Here is a 22,221-nt window from a genome sequence, read left to right as displayed (position 1 = left end):
ACAAGAAACAGAAAAAACACCCACAGAGAGCGTAAACAATATTATGAGTGTAAGAGAGCAAGTGCCAAAGAGAGAGAGAGAGAGAGGAGAGAGAACAAAATGGAAAAACAAAACTGTCGATGCATGACGTCACTCCGTGTATCAGATGTTCCTGGAAGCAGAAGATAAGTGTACTGTATGTGCTTTTTTGTGGTTCACTGCTCACCCCTTACATCCCCTGCCAATCACATTTTAAGTACAGTGACACAACACATTCACTTCGCTCAGTTACATGTACAAATATACTCAACCAACCCGGTATGTACCGGTAGCAGACATATTGAAACTGTGTTTTTTTTAACCCTGTCTGCAGGTATGTCATGCTTCTGTTTTGTTTTTGAATACCTACTCCTGTTACACACTTATTGTAGGGATCATGCGTTTGCATGTGTGTGTGTGTGTGTGAAGGGAGGGGGTTGAGAACTTCCCCACTGAAGCTCCCTCATGCGCTATGGTTTCATCGCAGGAAGAGCAGAATTCAGAGCAGAACCTTTCGCTCTCTGGAGATATTGTACAAGGCCATTCTGAAGAGCACACCCCTCCGGCCCTTCGCCACGTTCTGTAGGGAAAGCCCAGCAGTGCTCTGCTGCTCAGAGTTCCTGAAAACGAAACGCGTTTGGCCACCTGTTTGGTGACGCTTATGTCTGTGATGTTCAATTTGCCTATGAAATCAGAGAGACAATGCTCTCATGAGATTCAGATTTTTCCTCTCTCTCTCTGTGTGTGAGAGAGAGAGAGAGAGAGAGAGAGAGAGAGAGAGAGAGAGAGAGAGAGAGAGAGAGAGAGAGAATCACACACAAACACACACAGTGCACAAACTAGTTTAAGAAATACCACCATAAGCCATTTTATATATATAAAAGCCATTTATTACAAGGACTCCAAACCAAACAGCTGTAGCAGCTCATATGATAATCATGGACTCGGAGGGGTCTGATGCCTGCTGCGCTATTCGTCCTGAATTTGACCTTCCCGCGTAATAAATAAGAGCAAGATACCCCAAGTGCAGAAGGGAAAACTGCGAATCACTTGAGGCATCTGTCAGTAAGAAAAGGCACGGTGCCGCGCTCACACACTAATACTGGCATAAAGTCTTTACTGTTCTGACATTTACATGTGCTGGCGACCAGTCAGTCTACAGGCTCAGCCTGTTCGCTCGTTTTCCTCGCGCTACAATGCTGTATTACCAAATGGCTTGCGCAGGCCAAGTCCACGGCGCGCGTATTTACAATCGTCAGAAACGTCCGCGTGGGTCTGTGCGTGTTAACTGGAGTGGAAACTCGACGATTCCGACTCTGTTGAGACAGAGGACATCCCGCACCGCTTTTTGGGCAGACTCTTCAGACTGGAGCCGCGGCCAGTCAAGAGCGCGTTGCGGGCGGACTTCTTGAACTTCACCCCGAGGAAGGCGTACAGTATCGGGTTGAGACAGCAGTGGAAGTACGCCAGCGCCTCCGTCCCGAAGATCCACTTCTCCAAGCCCTCCTCCAGCTCGCAGCTGTGCGGGATTATCTCCAGCGTCATCAGCGTGTCGATCAGGATCCCCCCGCAGTAAGGCAGCCAGCAGCCGAAGAAGCACACAATCAGCACCACGGTGGTCTTCAGCGCCTTGCGCTTCTGCGTGCCTTTGGAACCCCTCGACAGCTTGGAGATGATAATGCAGTAGCAGACAAGGATGACGAACCCAGGCAGCACGAAGCCCACCAGGATGTGCTGGAAACGGAACGCCACCATCCAGGCGACGTTGGACTCCGCCGGGTAGATCCGCTCGCACATGACGCGGGTGCCGAGGTCCACCGTCCTCGCGAATACCAGGTCGGGCACGGTGAGCAGCGCGGCGGGGAGCCACACGCCCACGTAGATGGCGCGCTCCGCCAGGAGTTTCCGTGGCGCCTGGCTGCTGGTGGCACGCACCACTGCGAGGTAGCGGTCCAGGCTGATGAAGGCGAGGATCAGCACGCTGCTGTACAGGTTCACCGTGTAGATCATATGCATCGCCACGCACATGAACCCGCCGAAGTACCAGTCGCTGGCCGCGTCCACAGCCCAGAAGGGCAGGGAGAGAACGAAAAGAAGGTCTGCGACTGAGAGGTGCAGTCGGTACTTGTCTGTCATGGTCCGGGATTTGTTCTGATATCCCATGATTAGCACCACGAGCCCGTTCCCAATGAAGCCCAAAAAAAATATGATTCCGTACACAGTGGGGAGAAAAATCTTCTGAAAGTCCTGGCTGACCTCGCGGTTGCAAGGAACCTCCAAGTCGATTCCAAGATCCGCCAATCCAGACTCTGAGATGTTTCCGTCATTTTCAATTATTATGTGCTGCAAAACAATTTTCAGAAACATGGTTACATCGCGAAGATGTTGAGGCATTCTCACAACGCGATACACACAAACAACAAATAAATCACGGTGACTTTTAAATATAATTAAAAGCAATCAAATGTGATACAAATGTGTAAAGTGGAACTTACTTCGTAATAAGACATCTTTAGAAAACTCCAAGTAAGAAGTACAAAGTAGGTGTGCAGGTGACTGCTGTCTTGCTGAGTTTTACAACTCGTAAACCCGCAGCACGCGCGGATGATTTAAATACACCTCGCGTCTGTAATAGCACGCCCTCTGACGCGCACAGCCGGAGCTCGCGATAAAGCCGACGCGTCTGTGCTCCTTCCAAAAACACTCTTTTCCTGTTTTCGAGTCAGACGCTATTATCTGAATGTGCAAATCTAAAATACATCAAATAAATACTTATCATTTAAACGCCATAAGTCATATACCCAATGCACCTAGACATATACCCTGCATTTCACTGCAGTTCATCGGTTTTTGTACATCAGCTATTACTCTTCCAGCCTAAGGGAGAGAAATGCAGTAAAAATCATGGCTGTTTTTTTTTTTGTTTTATTTGTACATCGTATCCAGCAAAGGGGTCAAAGAGTATGAGGTTTTACGTGTCGGAATGGTGCTGGAATGCTTTATTCCAGAGCGCATACGCGCTGGAGATGGATATCTGTAGGCTGCGTGTTTGTCGTGACGTTAAATTCCAGTCGAAACGGCGGCACTTGGCCGTTCGGATCTCCGTTTGAAGGTAATGCAGCGGGACAAAGGGAAGAATCAGCGCGCACCGACCACGAACCTAAGCTCGGGAGATCGAGTGCACGACACGTGTGTGAATCCAGTAGCCGCGCACTCTGGGGTGGGTCTGTCTGCGGCTGTGTGAGAGAGAGAGTCCCGTGATTATTTTTACATTACCTAATGAAATGGCATGTATTCTTCTTTAGTCTAGTTAATCCATAATGGTTGTAAATGGTGCCATCTGAAGAGATGGCTCTAAAACTGAAAAGGGATCCCCTTCTCTCCTTTATCAGCCCTCTCACACACATTGTATGATAATCCTCAGTGGTGTGTGTTTTTTAGACACCCATTGTAAGAACTGTGTGTGTGTGTGTGTGTGTGTGTGTGTGTGTGTGTGTGTGTGTGTGTGCGTGCGCGCGTTTGTGTGTGTGTGTGTGTGTATGTGTGTGCATTTGTGTGTGAATGGGCTAAAGGACCCTTTTTCATGCTAAGGGTTTTCTGAAAGGTGCTAATGTGTTAAGATGCAGATACGTTCAGAATCAAGATGACTGTTCATCACCAGTTTTGGCTCACACCAACAAACAACAGAAAAGAGGATTTTTAAAATACTATTCTGATTTAGTATTAGAATATTCTAATATATAAACCCATTAAAACTGACATTAGTATATTTTGGAGGCAGGGGGGGGGGGGTATAACCTACAGCACTGGTAATGGACAATAAAAAGAATCCCAACAGCAATAATCACACACACATGGATGGAACTCCAGCACAGATCAAAAACAGAAATGACAGCATTCTCTGTTACAATAACAGCGGAGTTTCCTCAACCAAAGCCTTGTTGAACAACTGCCTAAACGGCAACCACGAAATCTGAACAGAGCTGTGACTCATGGTTGATTCTCCTAAGGTATATGTGGTATATGTGTGAGTGTGTGTGTGTGAGAGAGAGAGAAAGAGAGAGAACTTGTGTATGCTCTTAGAGGAACGCATGGACCACTGACAGTTTCATCAATTCCAGTTGGTGCCTTAACCTTCTAATAAGCCAGTGGTGCTACTCAGACAGCACCAGATGCTGCCCAAAGAACATGAGGGCAGGCCATTCATCTTGTGGACAAAGTGTGTGTGCGCGTGTGTGTGTTCACTCCTCCGGGTGAAACATGAGTTTCACCTACTGCCTTCACGGCAAAGGTTGTCACAGAGATCACCCTCTCAAGATGTCAAGGCAATAAGGTCACTGGGGTGAGTGTGTGTGTGTGTGTGTGTGTGTGTGTGTGTGTGAGTGTGTGAAGGCAAGAGAGAGAGAGAGAGAGAAAGAGAGAGAGAGAGAGAGAGAGAGAGAGAGAGAGAGAGAGAGAGAGAGAGAGAGAGAGCTGCTAGCACTCCTAGCACTAACACTCCTGATACAATTCCATATGCCATTGTATACTACACACAATGCAGTCGAACACTCAACTATGTCCTGGACTTTCTGCTTTAACAGAATGTAAACATGAAAATCTAACTTGGCTTCATCTGTTACCCACCGGACAAACCACAGCAGTTAACGGTCATAACAACCAGATCAGATTTCAGAAGATCTGTGGAGTGTATCGTTAACTATCTTCTCTCAATAAACATCCATACTGCAGTTTGTACTTGTGTGTCTTCATGCATTTGTGTGTGTGTAGGCAGATAAAAGCCAACCAGTGGAGCCAAAGTCAAAGTCACTGTCTGGGCCTTAGTGTGAGAGAGAGAGAGAGAGAGAGAGCGAGAGAGAGAGAGAGAGAGAGAGAGAGAGAGAGAGAGAGAGAGAGAGAGAGGGCATTAAAAGCCTGGTGTCTGGGTGTACTGATTGTCAGCAGCTGGGAAGGCCAGGGAGAAGGTGCTGTCGGTTTGACCACACACAGTTGCAGCGAGATGTCCCGACTCGCATACTTACGCAAGTAAATAAAGGAAAAGACAACAAATAAAGAGCATGATTCAGGGAAATTCCCAGTATGCACTACTGCATACTACTCCCAGTACTTTACTCCCAGTGCACACTACTGCATACTACTCCCAGTACTTTACTCCCAGTACACACTACTGCATACTACTCCCAGTACTTTACTCCCAGTACACACTACTGCATACTACTCCCAGTACTTTACTCCCAGTACACACTACAACATACTACTCCCAGTACTTTACTCCCAGTACACACTACTGCATACTACTCCCAGTAATTTACTCCCAGTACACACTACTGCATACTACTCCCAGTACTTTACTCCCAGTACACAGTACAACATACTAATCCCAGTACACACTACTGCATACTACTCCCAGTAATTTACTCCCAGTACATACTACTGCATACTACTCCCAGTACTTTACTCCCAGTACACACTACTGCATACTACTCCCAGTACTTTACTCCCAGTACAAACTACAACATACTACTCCCAGTACTTTACTCCCAGTACACACAAATGCATACTACTCCCAGTACTTTACTCCCAGTACACACTACTGCATACTACTCCCAGTACTTTACTCCCAGTACAAACTACAACATACTACTCCCAGTACTTTACTCCCAGTACACACAAATGCATACTACTCCCAGTACTTTACTCCCAGTACACACTACTGCATACTACTCCCAGTACTTTACTCCCAGTACACACTACTGCATACTACTCCCAGTACTTTACTCCCAGTACTTTACTCCCAGTACACACAAATGCATACTACTCCCAGTACTTTACTCCCAGTACACACTAGTGCATACTACTCCCAGTCTGCATAAAAAACAGTCGCCTCTTAGTTGCAACATCGACTCTTAGTTGCAACTCCGTGTCCATAAAACATAAGGTATATTTCTCTAACATATCTTCCAAGGATAGATGGACATGACAGACATAATGGATGTGTTTGGGGGGTTGTTTGAGGACAGTGAGGTCCAGCGCTCCATGGGTGATGCTGGATGTGTTTGGGGGGTTGTTTGAGGACAGTGAGGTCCAGCGCTCCACGGGTGATGCTGGATGTGTCTGGGGGGTTGTTTGAGGACAGTGAGGTCCAGCGCTCCACAGGTGATTCTGGGTGTGTTTAGGGGGTTGTTTGAGGACAGTGAGGTCCAGCGCTCCACAGGTGATGCTGGATGTGTTTAGGGGGTTGTTTGAGGACAGTGAGGTCCAGCGCTCCACGGGTGATTCTGGGTGTGTTTAGGGGGTTGTTTGAGGACAGTGAGGTCCAGCGCTCCACGGGTGATTCTGGGTGTGTTTAGGGGGTTGTTTGATGACAGTGAGGTCCAGCGCTCCATGGGTGATTCTGGGTGTGTTTAGGGGGTTGTTTGAGGACAGTGAGATCCAGCGCTCCATGGGTGATTCTGGATGTGTTTAAGGGGTTGTTTGAGGACAGTGAGATCCAGCGCTCCACGGGTGATTCTGGATGTGTTTAAGGGGTTGTTTGAGGACAGTGAGGTCCAGCGCTCCACGGGTGATTCTGGGTGTGTTTAGGGGGTTGTTTGAGGACAGTGAGCTCCAGCGCTCCACGGGTGATTCTGGGTGTGTTTAGGGGGTTGTTTGAGGACAGTGAGGTCCAGCGCTCCACGGGTGACTCACTGGTCTCTCCTCTCTTTTTTTTCCTCTAACATTCAGACTGTGGTTTTATTTGCTGAGCAATCATTCATTCTGAGGTCTATGTGCTGTGTTTGTGTATGTGTGTGAGTGTATGACATCTTCAGTACAGTTATGCTATTTAGTTAGTGTTTATGTATATATATATGAGTGTGTGTGTGTGTGTGTGTGTGTGTGTGTGTGTGTGTGTGTGTGTGTGTGCCTTACATGGAGCCCAAGCTCATGTAAAAGTATAGCTTTAGGGGATTCAGAAAACACACAGACACACTCAAACGCACACAAACACGCGCACACACACACACACACACACACACACACACACACACACAGAGGCCCTTAAGGAGAAGGGCAGAGGGACTCTGATAAGGATACAATAGGTGTGATGGGACCAGATAAGGACCACAGACTGTTTGAAAGCGAGGTCAGTGGACCATCTGAATTTGTCTCTCCGTCTATGTGTGTTTGTGTGTGTGTGTGTGTGTGAGTGTGTATGTGTGAGTGTGTGCATGTGTGTCTGTGTGTGTGAGTGTGTGTAAATGTAATGAAACCTGAATACTAGTTAGACACTGGTACCTGAGTACGGTGGCACCCAGGAGGTCAGTCATGTCCGCTATTACTCAGAGTCCAAGGTCATCTCAGTAATGAAGCTCCCCAGCCCATAGAGAAGCGTTCCACATCACCTCTGACCTTCCCCACATTCTGCTTAAACACCAGCAGTGTTGGAGCAACACTCAGAGTCTGTGTCACTAAACATGCCACACACTTTTGTTCTGAGACTGATCTAAGTGATCTTGTGCACCCTCAGTCTTAATGAAAACTGATGAAACTGGTTTACCTGGTAACTAAACGCATTAACAAACATGAACGGCTGCTTTTTTTCTGGTTTGATTACTCATTCAGCCTCTCACTGTCGGCCTTTAATGTCATTATGTCAGAACTCACCTGATTAAATCCTAATTTGATCTTGTCAATTGTCATTAGCTGTTCTCAAACACCAAAATTCCCTTTGTAATTCATTCCTACTTATATTTCCCGTTATGTAATCAATTATGCAATCATCATTTCAAAGTGACAGCATTTTCAAGTGCCTCCTTTGGTTGTTAGGACTTTAGGACGTATAAACTCAACTCATGGGATTATGTTTAAGGGCCTCCTAGAGCTATGTGAACTCAGGAAGTGTAAGCGTAGCTCCTGTTAGTTGTGCTATTTATTTGTGCTATTATATAATCACACGTACATCATTACCGCATGATTCCAAGTTCCGTGCTTTGGCTTTTATGCGTGTGCACGTTTAGGAACACACGTGTGTGCGCTCTTCTGCGCGTGTGCACAAGTGGGAGCGCACGGGCGTGAGGTCCGGGGGCCGTCTGCGTAGCCGGAGGGCATATGCGTCTTCAGCACGGACTCGGTGCCTTGAAGTCTGTACGGAGGCTGCTGACGTCCCAGCCTGTGGGCGGCTTAGTGCCTCCGGACGTGGAGAGAGGAGGTGCAGGAGAAAAGGGGAGAGCAAACACCCCCTCCGTAACCACGAGCCTGCTTTCATCTCCACTCCCCACCCTGCTCATCAAGACCTCAGGTTAAACATCAATATGTCTAACATGGGGCATACAGAGAGGGAGGGAGGGAGAAGAGAGGAGAGGAGGGAGGGAGAGAAATAGAGAGAGTAAGAAAGAGTGAGAGAAACTGGGAAATTGATGTGGATTTGAGTCACAGGCTAAAACAATGGTCTAACACTGGAATTTGTTTCTTCTTTTTATCCATGTAACTGTGTGTGTATTTGTATGTTTGTGTGCATGATTGTGTGCGTAAGTATGTGTGTGTGTGTGTGTGTGTGTGTGTGGGGCGGGGGTCAGGGCTCTGGGCTTTTTTTTCTTGCTTTTGTCTGCTGGCTGAAATGTGACCCCGCTGGGATAGAATGGCCTACGGTAGGTGCAGCGCTCTGGCTGGATTAGCAGACCTGATCCCTGGGCTGATAGGGACACACCTTCCTCCCCGCATCCTCATCTCCTGTGTGTGTGTGTGTGTGTGTGTGTGTGTGTGTGTGTGTGTGTGTGTGTGTGAGAGAGAGAGTCAGTAATGGTCCTCCTCCCAACACAAACACACTAGTCCAGCGTGGGTAACTGCTGTTCAGAGGTGATGTGTTCAACTCATATCTGGGTAGGAAAGATCTGTGGCTTCAACATAATGATCCTCCCATAATGGACAATACTAAAAGGGCCTCTCCCTTTCAGAAACAGACAGTGTGTCTGGTAAAATCCTAACCGTTCAAGCTCTGTTCTCATTATCCCCCAAAATTTTGCACACAATTTCTCTGTCTAAGACAGCACAGCACTGTGGCTCACATTGGTCTACTACACACTGAAAGCACTGTAAGAGAAAAAGAGCATCATGTAAAGACAGTGTGAAAGTCACAGAGATTCGGATGCGTCCTTGTTATAACGTTTCACTCACTGCATGAAGGAGGCTACAGCAAGTTGGCAAACTGGGGGTGAGATTAGTGAGACAGAAGGAGGCCAACGTTTGAGACTAATCTGAGAAATGCATTGCTGCAGCAATATTTACAAAATCTGGAGGGTTTAACATGAGACAAAAATCTAAAGTCCTTAAATGGTGCTCCATAGAATGAAGCTAAAATGATGAAACAATGATGATAAAACAATGACTGCACATTCTTGTGGTTCTTACCCCACACACACACACACACACACACACACACACACACACACACACACACACTTTCTATTTAAACACTGCACTTAAAGCCACTGACCTAAAACTGATAACACCACGTTAATACTTTTAGGCTGTGGTTTTCAAAATGTTGTAGTGTCTGGCAGGATCGTTCTTTCATGATAGAGAACAACTGGGTTGCCAAGAGAAACTTTACATGGATACAGTGATAAACGCAGTAATTGCTCAGTGTAGAGACTAGAGATGTGTGTGAGCTGGAGCAAACCATACACACAGCAGACCACAGACTCAGACACACAAACAGCTCTTTGGGGTCCCCACCCATCAAATCAACAGTCTGTAACAAGTAACATCATGAGTTCATATAGTGTGTTGGTTGCAATAAATCATATATCCTTTAAACAAACGAACACGAAAAAACAAACCACAATTATGGCCACTTTGTTATACAGAAACATTTTAATATATGTCCACTTTAACACACTTATATTTTTGTATTTGGATAATTCATTAATTATCGTTATAATATTAAGTGTCAGATATGTTTTGGAGCCCTCCATAGTTTTAGGAATGAAATGTACACTGAAGTTCTCTCTGTATATTTACATGATTATTTTTTAAATAATAGTATATGGCATATGGGATTCTTATAGGCTTTCACAAAGATTTTGCGTATGGGTGTGTCATCGTCTTTTAAGCCCAAGCTTGAGAGAAATCTCTGCGCGCATGTCTGAGCGTGTTCCTCTCCGTTTCAGTTGCTAACGGTTCTTTTGCCGCAAAATGGACTGGCATTACTCTAGTGCTTTGTCAAGCATCACTTGAACGCAAATGCAGGAGCCGGACTGACAGAGACAGAGAGACGGGCCTTGCGGTGGGAGGCTAACGTTTGACTCATGGGGTGTGGTTGTCTGCACGCGTGTGGCGTGTTTTTTGGGCATACGTGATTGTCAAATCACTTTCCCTCTGGTAACTAAGGCTTCTGAGTGAAACCACTATCTCCTAGACTTCTAAAGAGCACGTCTATGTCACACACTTTGACTATTTTTTATGCTCCTACTCAGAGAACTCATTTTGTAACTTAAGGGAAGAAGGCGTATAATTTGCTATCAATCTTTGTACAGTGATCTTAAGGTATGAGGACAATGGCGAGGACTATAGTAGGAGATTCCCCTATAGTAGGCATAACAAGAAGAGCAAATTAACTGTGAGAGGACTGTCAGATGTTTGTATTACAAGGAAAAGACATGCAGACGGGTGCTAGCCGAACTTAATATTTGTTTGCTCAAATAGTTCTGGTGGAGGGTGAATACAAAATTGGGGGAACTATTATTTGAAATAGGTAAACATATTTTATAGTGCTGGGCTAGGTATGCAACAAACTCTCACAAACTAATTTGCTGATTCTATGCCTCCAACAGCGATACGGGTGACTTCACCACGCTTGCAGCGCCACCTAGCGGAAGGCAAACGTTACTGCGCATGTATAATTTTAGAACTCTGCTGCTAAAGAATATTTTCGACGTAAAAAGTGACATTTCTCTTTACTTTGACCATTTAACGGTAGGGGGTTGTTTTTAATAAGAACGACGATTTTCTTTCTGCACATCTGAGTCGATTGTCCCTTGTATTCTGGGCGCAGCCTCGCTCTCTCAGGCGTTGCAGGAGTGACGTGCGTGCGATCCCCGCATCCTGCTTCTCGCGCCGGCGCGTGTAAGGAAATAACAGGCTGGGCTGCGATCGTTGTCCGTGCATGCGATCAGCACTTTGATTAGCGCGACGCGGGAAAGAGTAAGAGCTGTACTTTTGTCGGGGGGGGCGAAAAAGGGGAGCTTGTTGAATTGCTTCTTGAAACGGGGTCGGCGAGTTCGTGTTTGATCCTGCGACTAAAGAGACGTGGCGTACGCGAGCTGATTTACCTCGGTAGGTTAGCTCGCGACCTGCACGCTCACCTAGAGGCAATTTTTCAGTCGTCTCTCACTTTACGATCGTTTTAAATCTAAATGCACAGTGCAACGCATTAGTAACAGTCTCCTAACCGGACAGAGGGAGCTGCCTGTCGCTACACTGTAAGCTTCAGAAACCATTACGAGTCACTTTCAGCAGGGTGTGATGTAACGATTATTGTCGCGGAAACGTTTTCTTTTTCTGCACACCAAAATCCATGTAATGCACCGCTCGTGCTGCGTACGACCGGTCAAATGCAGAGTAAAAAAAATCGGTTTTGTTTCGTGGGCCAAAAGGCGTTTCTGTGGTTTTGTAAAGTGCCTACAGCAGCCCAAGGCAGGTGGCCCAAAATGGCCCTTCTCTCGTCGCCGAGTCTTACGGGACGTGCGACTCTAATTCGAATGATTGCCCGCATCTCCAGGGGTTATGTGGATTATGTAGATGATGTGGATGGTCGTCACTGAACACTCACTCTGTCGGGCTACCTCCACAGCTGGTAGCTTTTTGGCAACCTGCAACAGCTGTAAAAACGACTTGGGCGGGGGGATATCGCCATTTTAAAAGGCGTATTGCTTTTTAAAAAGACAATAATATGTCGGATTATAATATTAAACTATAACCGACCACACAGGGCTGTGGGGCTGATGTTTTTTCTGTTTTTTTCCCGCAGTTATTTTAGTGTTGGCTGAATGCAACTGCTCGATTTCAAGGAGTCCGTACTGAGCGCTTGGTTACTTCATATGTTTCATCGTTATACATATTATATACGAGAGAATGAGCGAATATACATAACCTATATGTACTGATACTTTTGACTTGTTTTCAGGACTGAACAAGGAATCTAACGAGCATGGAAGGCTATGGGTAGGTGGCCCCTCCTTCATCTGTTACGTCCTCTCTGCCGTCCATGGCAATGATTACCCTTGGTTTTTGAATCCTCGTATTCCTTCCTGACGCCCTGGCAACTGTTGCCGGGGTGTTTCTCCTTCGTCCCGCCCGCCCCTTCCCGCAGGTTCTCCGGTGACCTGTTCGGTGGGCGGTCCGTTCTGGGCGAGGACCGCTCGGTTATGGCGCGCGTGCAGAAGAAGTTCTGGAAGACCAAGCAGGTCTTGATCAAGGCCACAGGGAAGAAGGAGGATGAGCACGTGGTGGCGTCCGACGCCGACCTGGACGCCAAGCTGGAGGTGAGGTGGACGCCGTGCTGATCGCTGATCTCAGGCCTGCTGGAGATGGCGTTTAGGCAGGGAGAAGGAGCAGGCTTGATCTTTGGCTTCTTCTGGATGTTTGCAAGGGTGCAGAAGGAAGAACGGAGTGAGAACGGGAGAGAGGGAGAGAAAATGAAGGGTCGTAACCATGAGCCGGTTCTCCACGGAGCGCCTCGTTCCCAGCGCGGTCTCCCTCTGTTTTCAGCATCATAGTCACGGAATCTAAAAAAGGCCTAGTATCTAGGCACGTATGTGTGTGTGTGTGTGGCTGTCTGCTCCCTGTCTCTCTGGACAGGGATATGGAGATGATGATGAGTGACTGATGGTGAGACGGACTCGAGGCAGGCCTCCTTCAGCGCTGGCGTGTGTGTTTGTGCACTGTTTCCAGACTCAGTGTTTCTGCAGCAGAGGGAACTGAGCTAAATGAGTGTGTTCTGAGTGAAGGAGGCCTGGGATCTGGTGGAGAGAAGGACCTACTGGGCTTCCGTAGATCTGCTAGATCACCCAGTAGATCGCTGTTATTTTAGTAGAGGCGGGGTGTGTGCATTTGCATGTGAGTGCGTGCATGTGTGCTCACTTGCCTTGGCACGTATGGGAGACGGCGTGAGAGAGGAAGACAGAACTGCTGAGAATGTTGGTGGTAAATGGCGTTTAGCCACTGAACCACAACTGTGGCCTCGGTTTCACTGACCTGGAGTCACCACTGGGGGTTTTACGCAGGCCGGTATTTTCTTTCAGCAAATCAAAGATGTGGTAGCTGGAATTTACCAGTGTCTGAGGAGGCCTTTTTCTCAAGTGTCTGGTCGATACCTCCCTCACTGTGCTCAGACTCCAGCTTTGTCCACACAGCTGCGTTCAGTAGTCAGAAATGCTGCAGTTCAGCCCTCACAGGCCATGCAGTGTGGTAGTACCTGCTGTTTTGCCACCTTTTACAAAGGGAGTCATATATATATATATATATATATATATATATATAAAAATATGCGTAGTGTGAGTCTGAAGAGACTTGCTCAGTAACATGGACATGGCGTTCACCTGGCGAAGGTCAGAGCCTACATCACTCCCTAAAGCTCTGCGCTGAATCTTTTGGCAAGCGTTAAGCTGTGCCAGCCCCCCACCACGTCCGCTCCGTCTGCCGTGAGTGAGGTACGGCGTGTTCCCGGGCTCTGGCGAGAGAGAGAGGGATTTTTTTTACCGCTGGCACCCTTTGTGCTTGTGTTACTGGAGAAGGGCCCACTGTTTAAAGACGACTGTCACAACCTTCATGACTCATTTATGCCAGCCATGCTACTGTCAGAGTTGAATTTCATTTCGTAAGACACACACACACGCATGCAAACACACACACATACACTTAACTGTACCTTTAAGTGGATTGTAAATGATTGGTCACTATAACGACAGGCAAGGCTGATTTTTAAAATATCATTTTACCATGTGTCTTTTTTTTTTTTTTTTTTGAAAAGAGTGTGTGTGTGTGTGTGCGTGCGAGCGCACACACACATATGAGTAAGTCATAAGATAAATGTTCAGTGGAAGAATACACGAAGCAGGAGAAGGATGAAATATGTCCAAAAATGTGTTCTGTTTTATTGGCTGTGCATGTGAGCGTGCAGTCCCATTCTGTGTTTTTTGGAGTCTCTTTGCTCTTGCAGGTTTAATTGTCCATTTATGGTGTGTAATAAAGCGTCTTGAAACAGAGATAAATTCACATTACAGTATTAGTGCCATGGGTCTGAATAGGTGCATCAAATCAGTTGTGGGGGTGTGTGGAGGTGTGTGGGGGTGTGTGGGTGAATGAGGGTGCAAGAGAGAGATGCTCAATATCATTCCTTTTGTCCTTTCTGCAGTTTTTTCGCTCGATACAGACAACATGCACAGAGCTACTGAAAGTGATAGAGAAATACCAGCAAAGGATCACACGTGAGTGCATGTTCTCACACGTGAGTGCATATTCTCGCAGATGACAGAACTGTTAGCTTGGAGTTATTAGTCAGAAAAAAATTCTATTATTTTGTTACCAAAACTTTCAATAGGAACACTTAGAGGAAACATATATAGCTTTAGTTTTCTTAGATTGACACTTTATTACTATAACATTTATTGTTTTTGAGAAATATTAACCCTTACGTGCAGGCCTGTCTCACGTGAGAGAGTTGTTGACCCCGCGTGCAGGCCTGTCTCACGTGAGGGTATTGACCCCCGCGTGCAGGCCTGTCTCACGTGCGAGTGTTGACCCCGCGTGCAGGCCTGTCTCACGTGCGAGTGTTGACCCCGCGTGCAGGCCTGTCTCACGTGCGAGTGTTGACCCCGCGTGCAGGCCTGTCTCACGTGAGAGTGTTGACCCCGCAGGTCTGTCTCAGGAGGAGAACGAGTTGGGCCTCTTCCTGCGCTTTCAGGCTGAGCAGGACAGAACGAAAGCTGGTAGCATGATGGAAGCCACCAGCAAGGCCCTCTGCAGCTCTGCCAAGCAGCGGTACTCACACACACACTCGCACACACACACTCGCGCACACACACACTCGCACTCTAAACACTAACTTAACAGATTTCAAACTAAGTCAACATAATATGGAATAAACACTATATTACAATTAAATTGCTACATACTGCAATTATAACATGGCTTGCAGTATATTAAAATACCCTGGTGAATATTTAATGTGACACGGTTAAAGTCCTTTTGGCCTGAGATGATGCGCGTTTGTTGGAGAATGTACCTGCTGTGATTTCATTCAGTCACACTCACCTGGGACGTCTGACGTTGGCAGCACGTTCACATTGTGCACTAAACTGCGTTTTGATTCAAGGACTCGTCTGCTTCTTTCCTTCCACAATATCAGTATCGCAAAATTCTATATCACGATAATGACCGACAGGCGATGTATTGTCCAGCCCTTCAAGGAGCATGGCACTGACACAGTGTTGGTTTTACTCTGCTCCTGCCACACCTCCGCAGACTGGCCCTGTGCCCCCCACTGCAGCGATTGGAGCAGGAGGTGGAGACGTTCCGGCGGCGGGCCATAGCCGACACGCTGCTGACGGTGGGCCGCATGGAGAAGGCGCGCACCGAGTACCGTGGCGCCCTCCTCTGGATGAAGGATGTCTCTCAGGAGCTGGACCCCGACACCTACAAGCAGCTGGAGAAGTTCCGCAAGGTCTGAGAGTGCGCGCGCGAGCACACACACGCACACACAGGTCAGAGATGAGAAGGGCAGGACGCGAGGAGTGAGGTGGATCGCGATTGGCTACGTGAGTCATGCTCGGGCTGTTTAGGCGTTTCACAAGAGTACATGTACCAGCCAGTTAGAAACATGGACATTCTTACCAGCTAATTAGAAACTGCATTGCACACACACACACACACACACACACACACACACTCTTGCCGTCTCATTAGTTACACCTCAGCTGTGTGTGTTTTATGTACAGTAACCAGCTGGCACACTTTAGAGTCCCGCCCCTTATTTTCCACCATTGGTTAGTTTCCGACCACAGGTTTACAACACTGATATGGTAGCGACGTGGTTCTAGTCGCTCCCAGCTTATCAGGCCCAGCTGTGTTGCTGGTGGCACTGGTGTCCGGCCTCTATCCAGAAATATCCGGACGTCATGGGTCCTGTGGTGGAATACCTAGCACTGGTGTGGCGCTTGAGGACAGCGAGCAGTGGGATTGCTATGGTTACTGATTAAGGGTGGGAAGGTCTTTATTCTTCAGTAGGGTCCTGTGTGTGTGTGTGTGTATGTGTGTGTGTGTGTGTGGAGTGGGGGGCTGGTTTCATTCCCACTCTGGTCTGGACATGTACAAAGGAAACAGTAACTGAACTCTGCTGTCACCCTAATCATGCGGACAGATAGATACACACACATTCTTTCCAAAACACTTTAGAGCTGGCTGACGCACACAGAGTTTTGTGTGTGTGTGTGTGTGTAAGAGCGAGAGTGAGCAGTCGTGAGTTCATCCCATATGTGTTGATGTTCTGATTAAAGAATAAAATAAGGATTTCTTCTACTTTTATGAAAGTGAACCGAACAAGTGAATAAGCTCAGCAATGATGGTAATTTTAGTTGTTTATTAATATGGTAAAAAGGAACTAAGGCATGTTTAAATTATTTCAGATACATATTTACTTCTGATCCACGTTTACTGCAGGTGCGAATAAAGTTTGAAGTATGGACATTGAGACTGGGAGACTTTTGATGCGTGTGTGTAGGTTCAGGCGCAGGTGAGGGGGACTAAGGTGCACTTTGATAAGCTGAAGAATGACGTGTGTCAGAAAGTGGACATGCTGGGGGCCAGCCGCTGCAACATGCTGTCTCACTCCCTCTGTGCCTACCAGGTACCTCACTTTTCCATTTTTATTTTCATCTCTCTCTCTTTCTCACCCCCCCAAATGCCCCTTTCTGTTTTCCATCCATTTCAGTGGTACAGTGGTAGCTCAGTGGTTCAGGTACTGGACTTGTAATCGGAAGGTTACCAGGTCAAGTCCCACCACTGCCAGGTTGCCACTGTTGGGCCCCTAAACAAGACCCTTAACCCTCAATTACTCAGAATTCTAAGTTGCTTTGGATAAAAGCGTCATCTAAATCCCGTAAATGTGCCCTACTCATAGGTTTGTTTGTTTTTGTTTTTTTTTAAAAAAAAAAACACTTTTTATACAGTAGTTGTCTGTGTTTATACTGTGTGTGTGTGTGTGTGTGTGTGTGTGTGTGTGTGTGCTGCATGTTCTTTGTAGACTACGCTACTACAGTTCTGGGAGAAAACTGCACATGTCATGTCTGCTATCCATGAGGCCTTCAGAGGATACGTACCCTACCATTTCACTACCCTGAAGGTGTGTGTGAGCTTGCCTGTGACGCACACACATCATGACTCAACATGAGATGTTTATATGTTGTATAAAGTTCAGTGGCTAATGTTTGTTTGTGGTCTCCAAAAACTTGAGAACTGTCTCACTATCTCCAAAACTGTCTCACTATCTCCAAAACCATCTGACTCTGTGGGTTAGGAGCTAAGGGACCCACTGGAGCAGCTACCAGAGGAAGACCCAGAGGACAGAAAGGACAAAGATAAACATACTAATCTAGACGAGTAAGTGCACACGTGTGTGTGTGTGTGTGTGTGTGTGTGTGTGTACACACACACACACACACACGCACACTATCAGCTGTGTGGTGATATGCAAACCTACTGGGCAGTGAGGAAGTGTTGCGCTGTCTTTATCAGTGTGAAGGGCAGAATGTGGTTTGCGGGCCAATGAATCAAAAGTTTGTTTGTTTTTTTTATCTCTCCTCAGTCTCGTATCACTGGAGGAGGAGAGAGGACTGCCCGCCCCTGAAAGCGGTATGTACCAATCAGAACGCTGCCCTTCCACTACTGCTGCCAATGAAAGTTGTCCAGCTCTTTCTACAGGTGTGATGAAATGTGCTCCCTCCGCAGCTCCGGGCCAGACCGCCGATGGTCAGAGCGGAGAATCTGGGGGCTCTTTATACAACAGCTTGGGGTCAGGTGAGTGTGGAATAGAACAAATGTAATGAGCCAATCAGCACGCAGTCTGCAGGACAGAGTAGCTGTAGTGAGCCAATCAGCATGCAGCCTGCAGGATGGAGCAAATGTAATGAGCCAGTCAGCATGCAGCCTGCAGCAACGTGTGCATGGGCATGTATGTGTGGGCAATGCCACCAGCCAGCCACTCCAGCTCTGTGTGCTGTCAGACGTCACCAGAGCCTTTTCTAAGCTGGAGGTGTTGAATGAATGGTTGTTTAATGTTGTGTATCATTTTGTTTTGGGTTGTTTTTTTTTCTCTGCCCCAGCCATATTTGAGCTGTCAGGCCCTGTCTCTGAATTTGGCACAGATGACCTCTTTCTCATGACCCCTGACTCAACCCTGACCCCGGCCCCTGCCGTGACCCTGACCGTACCTATACCGCAGGCCAAAAGCTCCTTGGAGGCTACAGTGCCCCCTGCCGTCGGCCAGGGGAAGACACCAGAGGCCTTCCCCAGCTTGCAGCTCTCTGAGAATGGTATAAAGTCAGACCTGGCTGCCTCTTCTGCCAGCCCTTCCAGAACCTTCCTCGCACCTTCCTGAAGTGTGCCGTGTCCTGACCTGTCCTGACCTCTCCACATTTTGAGACTGAATCGCGTGCACTTCTCTGTGGTTGCTGAAACAGTGGCTGTAGCTTTCCTTACACGCTCAGGGGGTTGGTCCCACACACCTGACCTGCTTCACACCACCCACCTGTTTTCTCCTGCTTTCTCACTTTCTGCCCATCACACAACCTGCCAAGAGCCGCAGTCAGGTGCTGCTGACTCCGTTGCCCCTGGCAACCACTTCCTGCCGCCAGCACTGTCTGGATGAGGTGACTTTATGCAGACGTTTCCCTTCAGCTGTCTCTGCTCCGTGCCTGCTCACCAAGTCTCTTCACCTGGTTTATTACTTTACAGGCTCTACCTGGGTTAGAATATATGAACTAATAACATCACAACACTCTCTTTAAATTTTACTGTAATGTTTACAACACTCTTTAAATTTTACAGTATTACAGCACTCTCTTTACAGTTTACAGTAATATTAAAACATTCTCTTTACATAATAAAACATAGTCTTACAGTAATGTTTACAACACTCTCTTTAAATTTTACACTATTTGGCAAACACGCTTTTCCAAAGCAGCTAATTTATTTATCAGCAGTTTTCTTGAGATGGTGGTGGTGCTCTATGATGAGCTAAAGGCTCTCACACGCACACACACACACACACACACACTCACTCACTCACTCTCACTCTCTCTCTCTCTTCACCCCCCAGCTGGCAGGGACCTTCTCTCTGGTTTTGCCCTGCCGGCAGTTCTAGAGGAGGAGGAGGTCGAGGGGGCGGATCTGTCCTTTCTGCAGGACCTTTTGAGTCCCGGCACCGGCGGCGGGTCCGACGGCTTCAGCAGGGTGTGGCAGGACGCCTTCGGCAGTTTCGAGGCCCCCGCCCTCCCCCCCTCTACCGCTCAGACCCTCGCGCCCTGCAACCTGAGTGACAACTGCACCCCCTCTCAGCCCCCTAGCCTCACTGGGTTCCTGCCTTCACAACTCCTCGACCAGAATCTCAGCAGCACAGGTATTTCTCTCACGCTCGCGCGCACACACGCGCACAGTGTAATGTCGAGGCCCCACTTACGTGAGCTTTCACGCTTTCTCTTAATCAGGATGGGTGACTCCACCGATGTTTCAAGCCCCTCCCCTTCAAGCTCTGCCCACTGCTGGTCCAAGCCCAGCTGCCCAGAACATCAACAGGCCATCAGCTCATGGTGTGCATTCCTGCAAATAAACGAGTGATTGAGGGCTATTTTAATTCACAAACACCTGACATGAATATTTAATTGCATGCGTTCGTTGTCGTTCCCTTTGAACACCGCTCCTCCCTGTAGCTCCTCCTACAAGCAGCATCAGGGACATGTCTGCTTGGTTTAACCTTTTCGCTGACCTGGACCCACTCTCCAACCCCGACGCTATTGGACGGAGCAACGACGAACTCCTTAATGCCTGAGGTGAGAGTCTTGTTTTGAGATACAAGTTCACTCAGATTACATGGACTCGTAGGATCGCACATGGGACCAGGAAATCAGGTGACGTTTGACGTGGCAGGCTCGGTTTTTCATCTGTGTCGCGGAAGAGTGTGTTGCAGTGACGTGGCCCCTGCCTGCTTTAGGGACCTTTTTAAGGATCCTTTAGGGACCTTTTTAAGGATCCTAACAGAACACCTCTGACAAAATGTGTGTATGCTCACCGTGTTTGCACCTGATTTGCACCTGTCTAAACCTGCTTCTGTCCATCAAGATGTGTTATGACGGTTTCTGTAAGATCGTAGCAGAAACGTAACAAGTTACGCTTGTGTTCGGTAATGTCAGACGTGCACCCGTCAAACTCTGTATGTACTATGTAACACCTATGGTGTGTACATGTCAGAGGGCGCTCTGTGGTTTGTTTGGTTCAGTAATCAGATCGTTTGTTTGGTTCAGTGGAAACCCAGACCACTCTAATGGTGCAGTAAATGAAAAAGAATCTCTAAGCCTGCACTACTGCAAATTGTATACTTAATTGGTGTGTGTGTATAAGATAAGGTAACACTTTATTGATACCAAAGGAAGTTGAAGCATCGCAGTACAAATAACACAAGTGAAGACATACGTTAAATCAGGAACTCACTTCTAAAACCCTGCCCTATTTATCCTGAAGTACAAAAGCTTTGCTAACCCTGTGCTGTATAAAGCAGTCACACACTGCACACGCTAACTTTCCTGTTCTGATTCCAGATGGGAACACGCCAGGACTTAAACTTTCATCACTGTACATGAGGAAAACCAAGGGACAGATGTTCCTTGTCCTGACCCCACCAAGCCAAGGATGAGTCCAGAATGCTGATCCGTGATCTTTATACAGGAATCAATCTCTCACACTCCGAGACATACCACACACACAAATACACTCACACACTCCATATCCTGATATTCTGGACCTGGAAACACATTCCTTAGCCTCTTTATACAGGAATCTCTCTCGCTCTCTCTGTTTCTGTGTGTGGGTGTGTGTGTACTGATCTGCTGTACATTTCTTTATGGGGACTTTGTTTTAAAATCAGTAAAAAACTAAACTGACCCAAAAAACAAAACAAAACACTGCGCTGTACACTGTATATCAAATCTCTTTTCGTTGACCTTGGGTGATGTGTGAAGAGCACACGTGGAGGGTAAAATTCAGGGCGGCGCTCTCCTTCACCGCAGAGGGGTGTGTGGTATTCCACACCGCAGAGCCATGTCCTTTTATCTGGGACATTTCTGCAGATTAATGAATTGGTGAAGCAGTAACAATGTATGTCCACTGGGAGCGCTGTGCACATCCACAAACAGGGCTCCACACTCAGAGGGGTGTGTTTCTAGTTGGCTGTGGACTGTACAAGCCCTAATTTAAAGGGTGTTTGTTCATGAAACTTTTTTGTTTTTGGATTGGGATCAGTTGGTCTGATTGCACCAATGCAGCTCTGTTCTGCTAGTAATGATATGCGCAGGCGATCTGTAACGAAACCTGCAGGGCGACAGGGCCTGGAAATTTTCACGTTTCTTTTTTAAAGAAACCTGCACTTTTGGCACAAACAGGTCCGAGTCCAATTCTGCTCGATGTCCGCCTCCATAAACACTACACTGACCTACCGAACAATACAGTACACTAGAGTCAGCTGGGAAAATGTTGTTTGTTGGGAAAATCGAGGCTTATCATAGTTATTAAAGCTACGATCAGGGATTTCTTAACAAACCTGATTCCCCATAGCCAAGGATGTATAGATCCCTTCAAAGCACTAAATGTTGATTCCAGAGTCATTTTGGCGCTCGTCAAATAGGGTGTAAAAAAAAAAGAAAAAAAAAAAGTGCTTTTTGTAGTGGATGCACATTTAGCCTGATGTAAACAAACAAAAAAAAATTACAAATCCCTGATTGTGGCTTTAAACCTTATTATTAAATACAAAATAGCTATAGGTCAATATATGAGTTTATGCATATGTAATTATAGAATAATAAGTAATAATAAATATTAATTAGATTACTCATGTGGTCACACAAATGGCCTATTTTCCAGAAAGAAGTGTCATGCTGTTAAACTATATGTACTGTTGAG

At 46.9% G+C, this 22,221-nt stretch overlaps 2 protein-coding genes across 6 annotated transcripts; one reads left to right on the top strand and one right to left on the bottom strand.

Moving 5' to 3' along the window:
• Positions 1-885: 885 nt before the first annotated feature.
• cxcr4a (chemokine (C-X-C motif) receptor 4a) lies at positions 886-2,635 on the bottom strand. The gene is made up of 2 exons (XM_027018452.3): positions 2,514-2,635; positions 886-2,361 (listed from the first exon to the last, which is right to left on the bottom strand). Exons 1-2 carry the CDS (start codon positions 2,526-2,528, stop codon positions 1,303-1,305), a joined length of 1,074 nt encoding a protein of 357 aa, XP_026874253.1. The 5' UTR covers positions 2,529-2,635; the 3' UTR covers positions 886-1,302.
• Positions 2,636-11,044: 8,409 nt separating this feature from the next.
• Positions 11,045-22,149, top strand: ical1 (islet cell autoantigen 1-like). 5 transcript variants are annotated; one of them, XM_035523482.2, is made up of 16 exons: positions 11,048-11,199; positions 12,182-12,219; positions 12,368-12,539; positions 14,411-14,483; positions 14,913-15,036; positions 15,520-15,718; positions 16,775-16,900; positions 17,297-17,395; positions 17,570-17,652; positions 17,858-17,904; positions 18,001-18,069; positions 18,375-18,584; positions 19,370-19,669; positions 19,758-19,859; positions 19,980-20,099; positions 20,865-22,149. In XM_035523482.2, exons 2-15 carry the CDS (start codon positions 12,206-12,208, stop codon positions 20,096-20,098), a joined length of 1,737 nt encoding a protein of 578 aa, XP_035379375.1. In that variant the 5' UTR covers positions 11,048-11,199; positions 12,182-12,205; the 3' UTR covers position 20,099; positions 20,865-22,149. The 5 variants fall into 5 exon arrangements, with proteins under 5 accessions (XP_081566490.1, XP_035379375.1, XP_081566489.1 ...); XM_035523480.2 differs by lacking the exon at positions 11,048-11,199 and adding an exon at positions 11,206-11,331; XM_035523483.2 differs by lacking the exon at positions 11,048-11,199 and adding an exon at positions 11,210-11,477.
• Positions 22,150-22,221: the final 72 nt, after the last annotated feature.

Source organism: Electrophorus electricus, chromosome 3 (assembly GCF_041902795.1).
Source record: "Electrophorus electricus isolate QZ-2024a chromosome 3, ASM4190279v1, whole genome shotgun sequence".
NCBI classification, from domain to species: domain Eukaryota; kingdom Metazoa; phylum Chordata; class Actinopteri; order Gymnotiformes; family Gymnotidae; genus Electrophorus; species Electrophorus electricus.
Note: the sequence above shows the minus strand (reverse complement) of the source record. Positions and strands in the feature narration are given on the sequence as shown.

Bases quoted from the DNA above. Each gene is read 5' to 3' on its own strand.
- ical1 (XM_035523482.2), top strand. The intron at 12,540-14,410 runs GTGAGGTGGACG...TCCTTTCTGCAG, and splicing joins ACCTGGACGCCAAGCTGGAG to TTTTTTCGCTCGATACAGAC. The intron at 14,484-14,912 runs GTGAGTGCATGT...TTGACCCCGCAG, and splicing joins ATACCAGCAAAGGATCACAC to GTCTGTCTCAGGAGGAGAAC.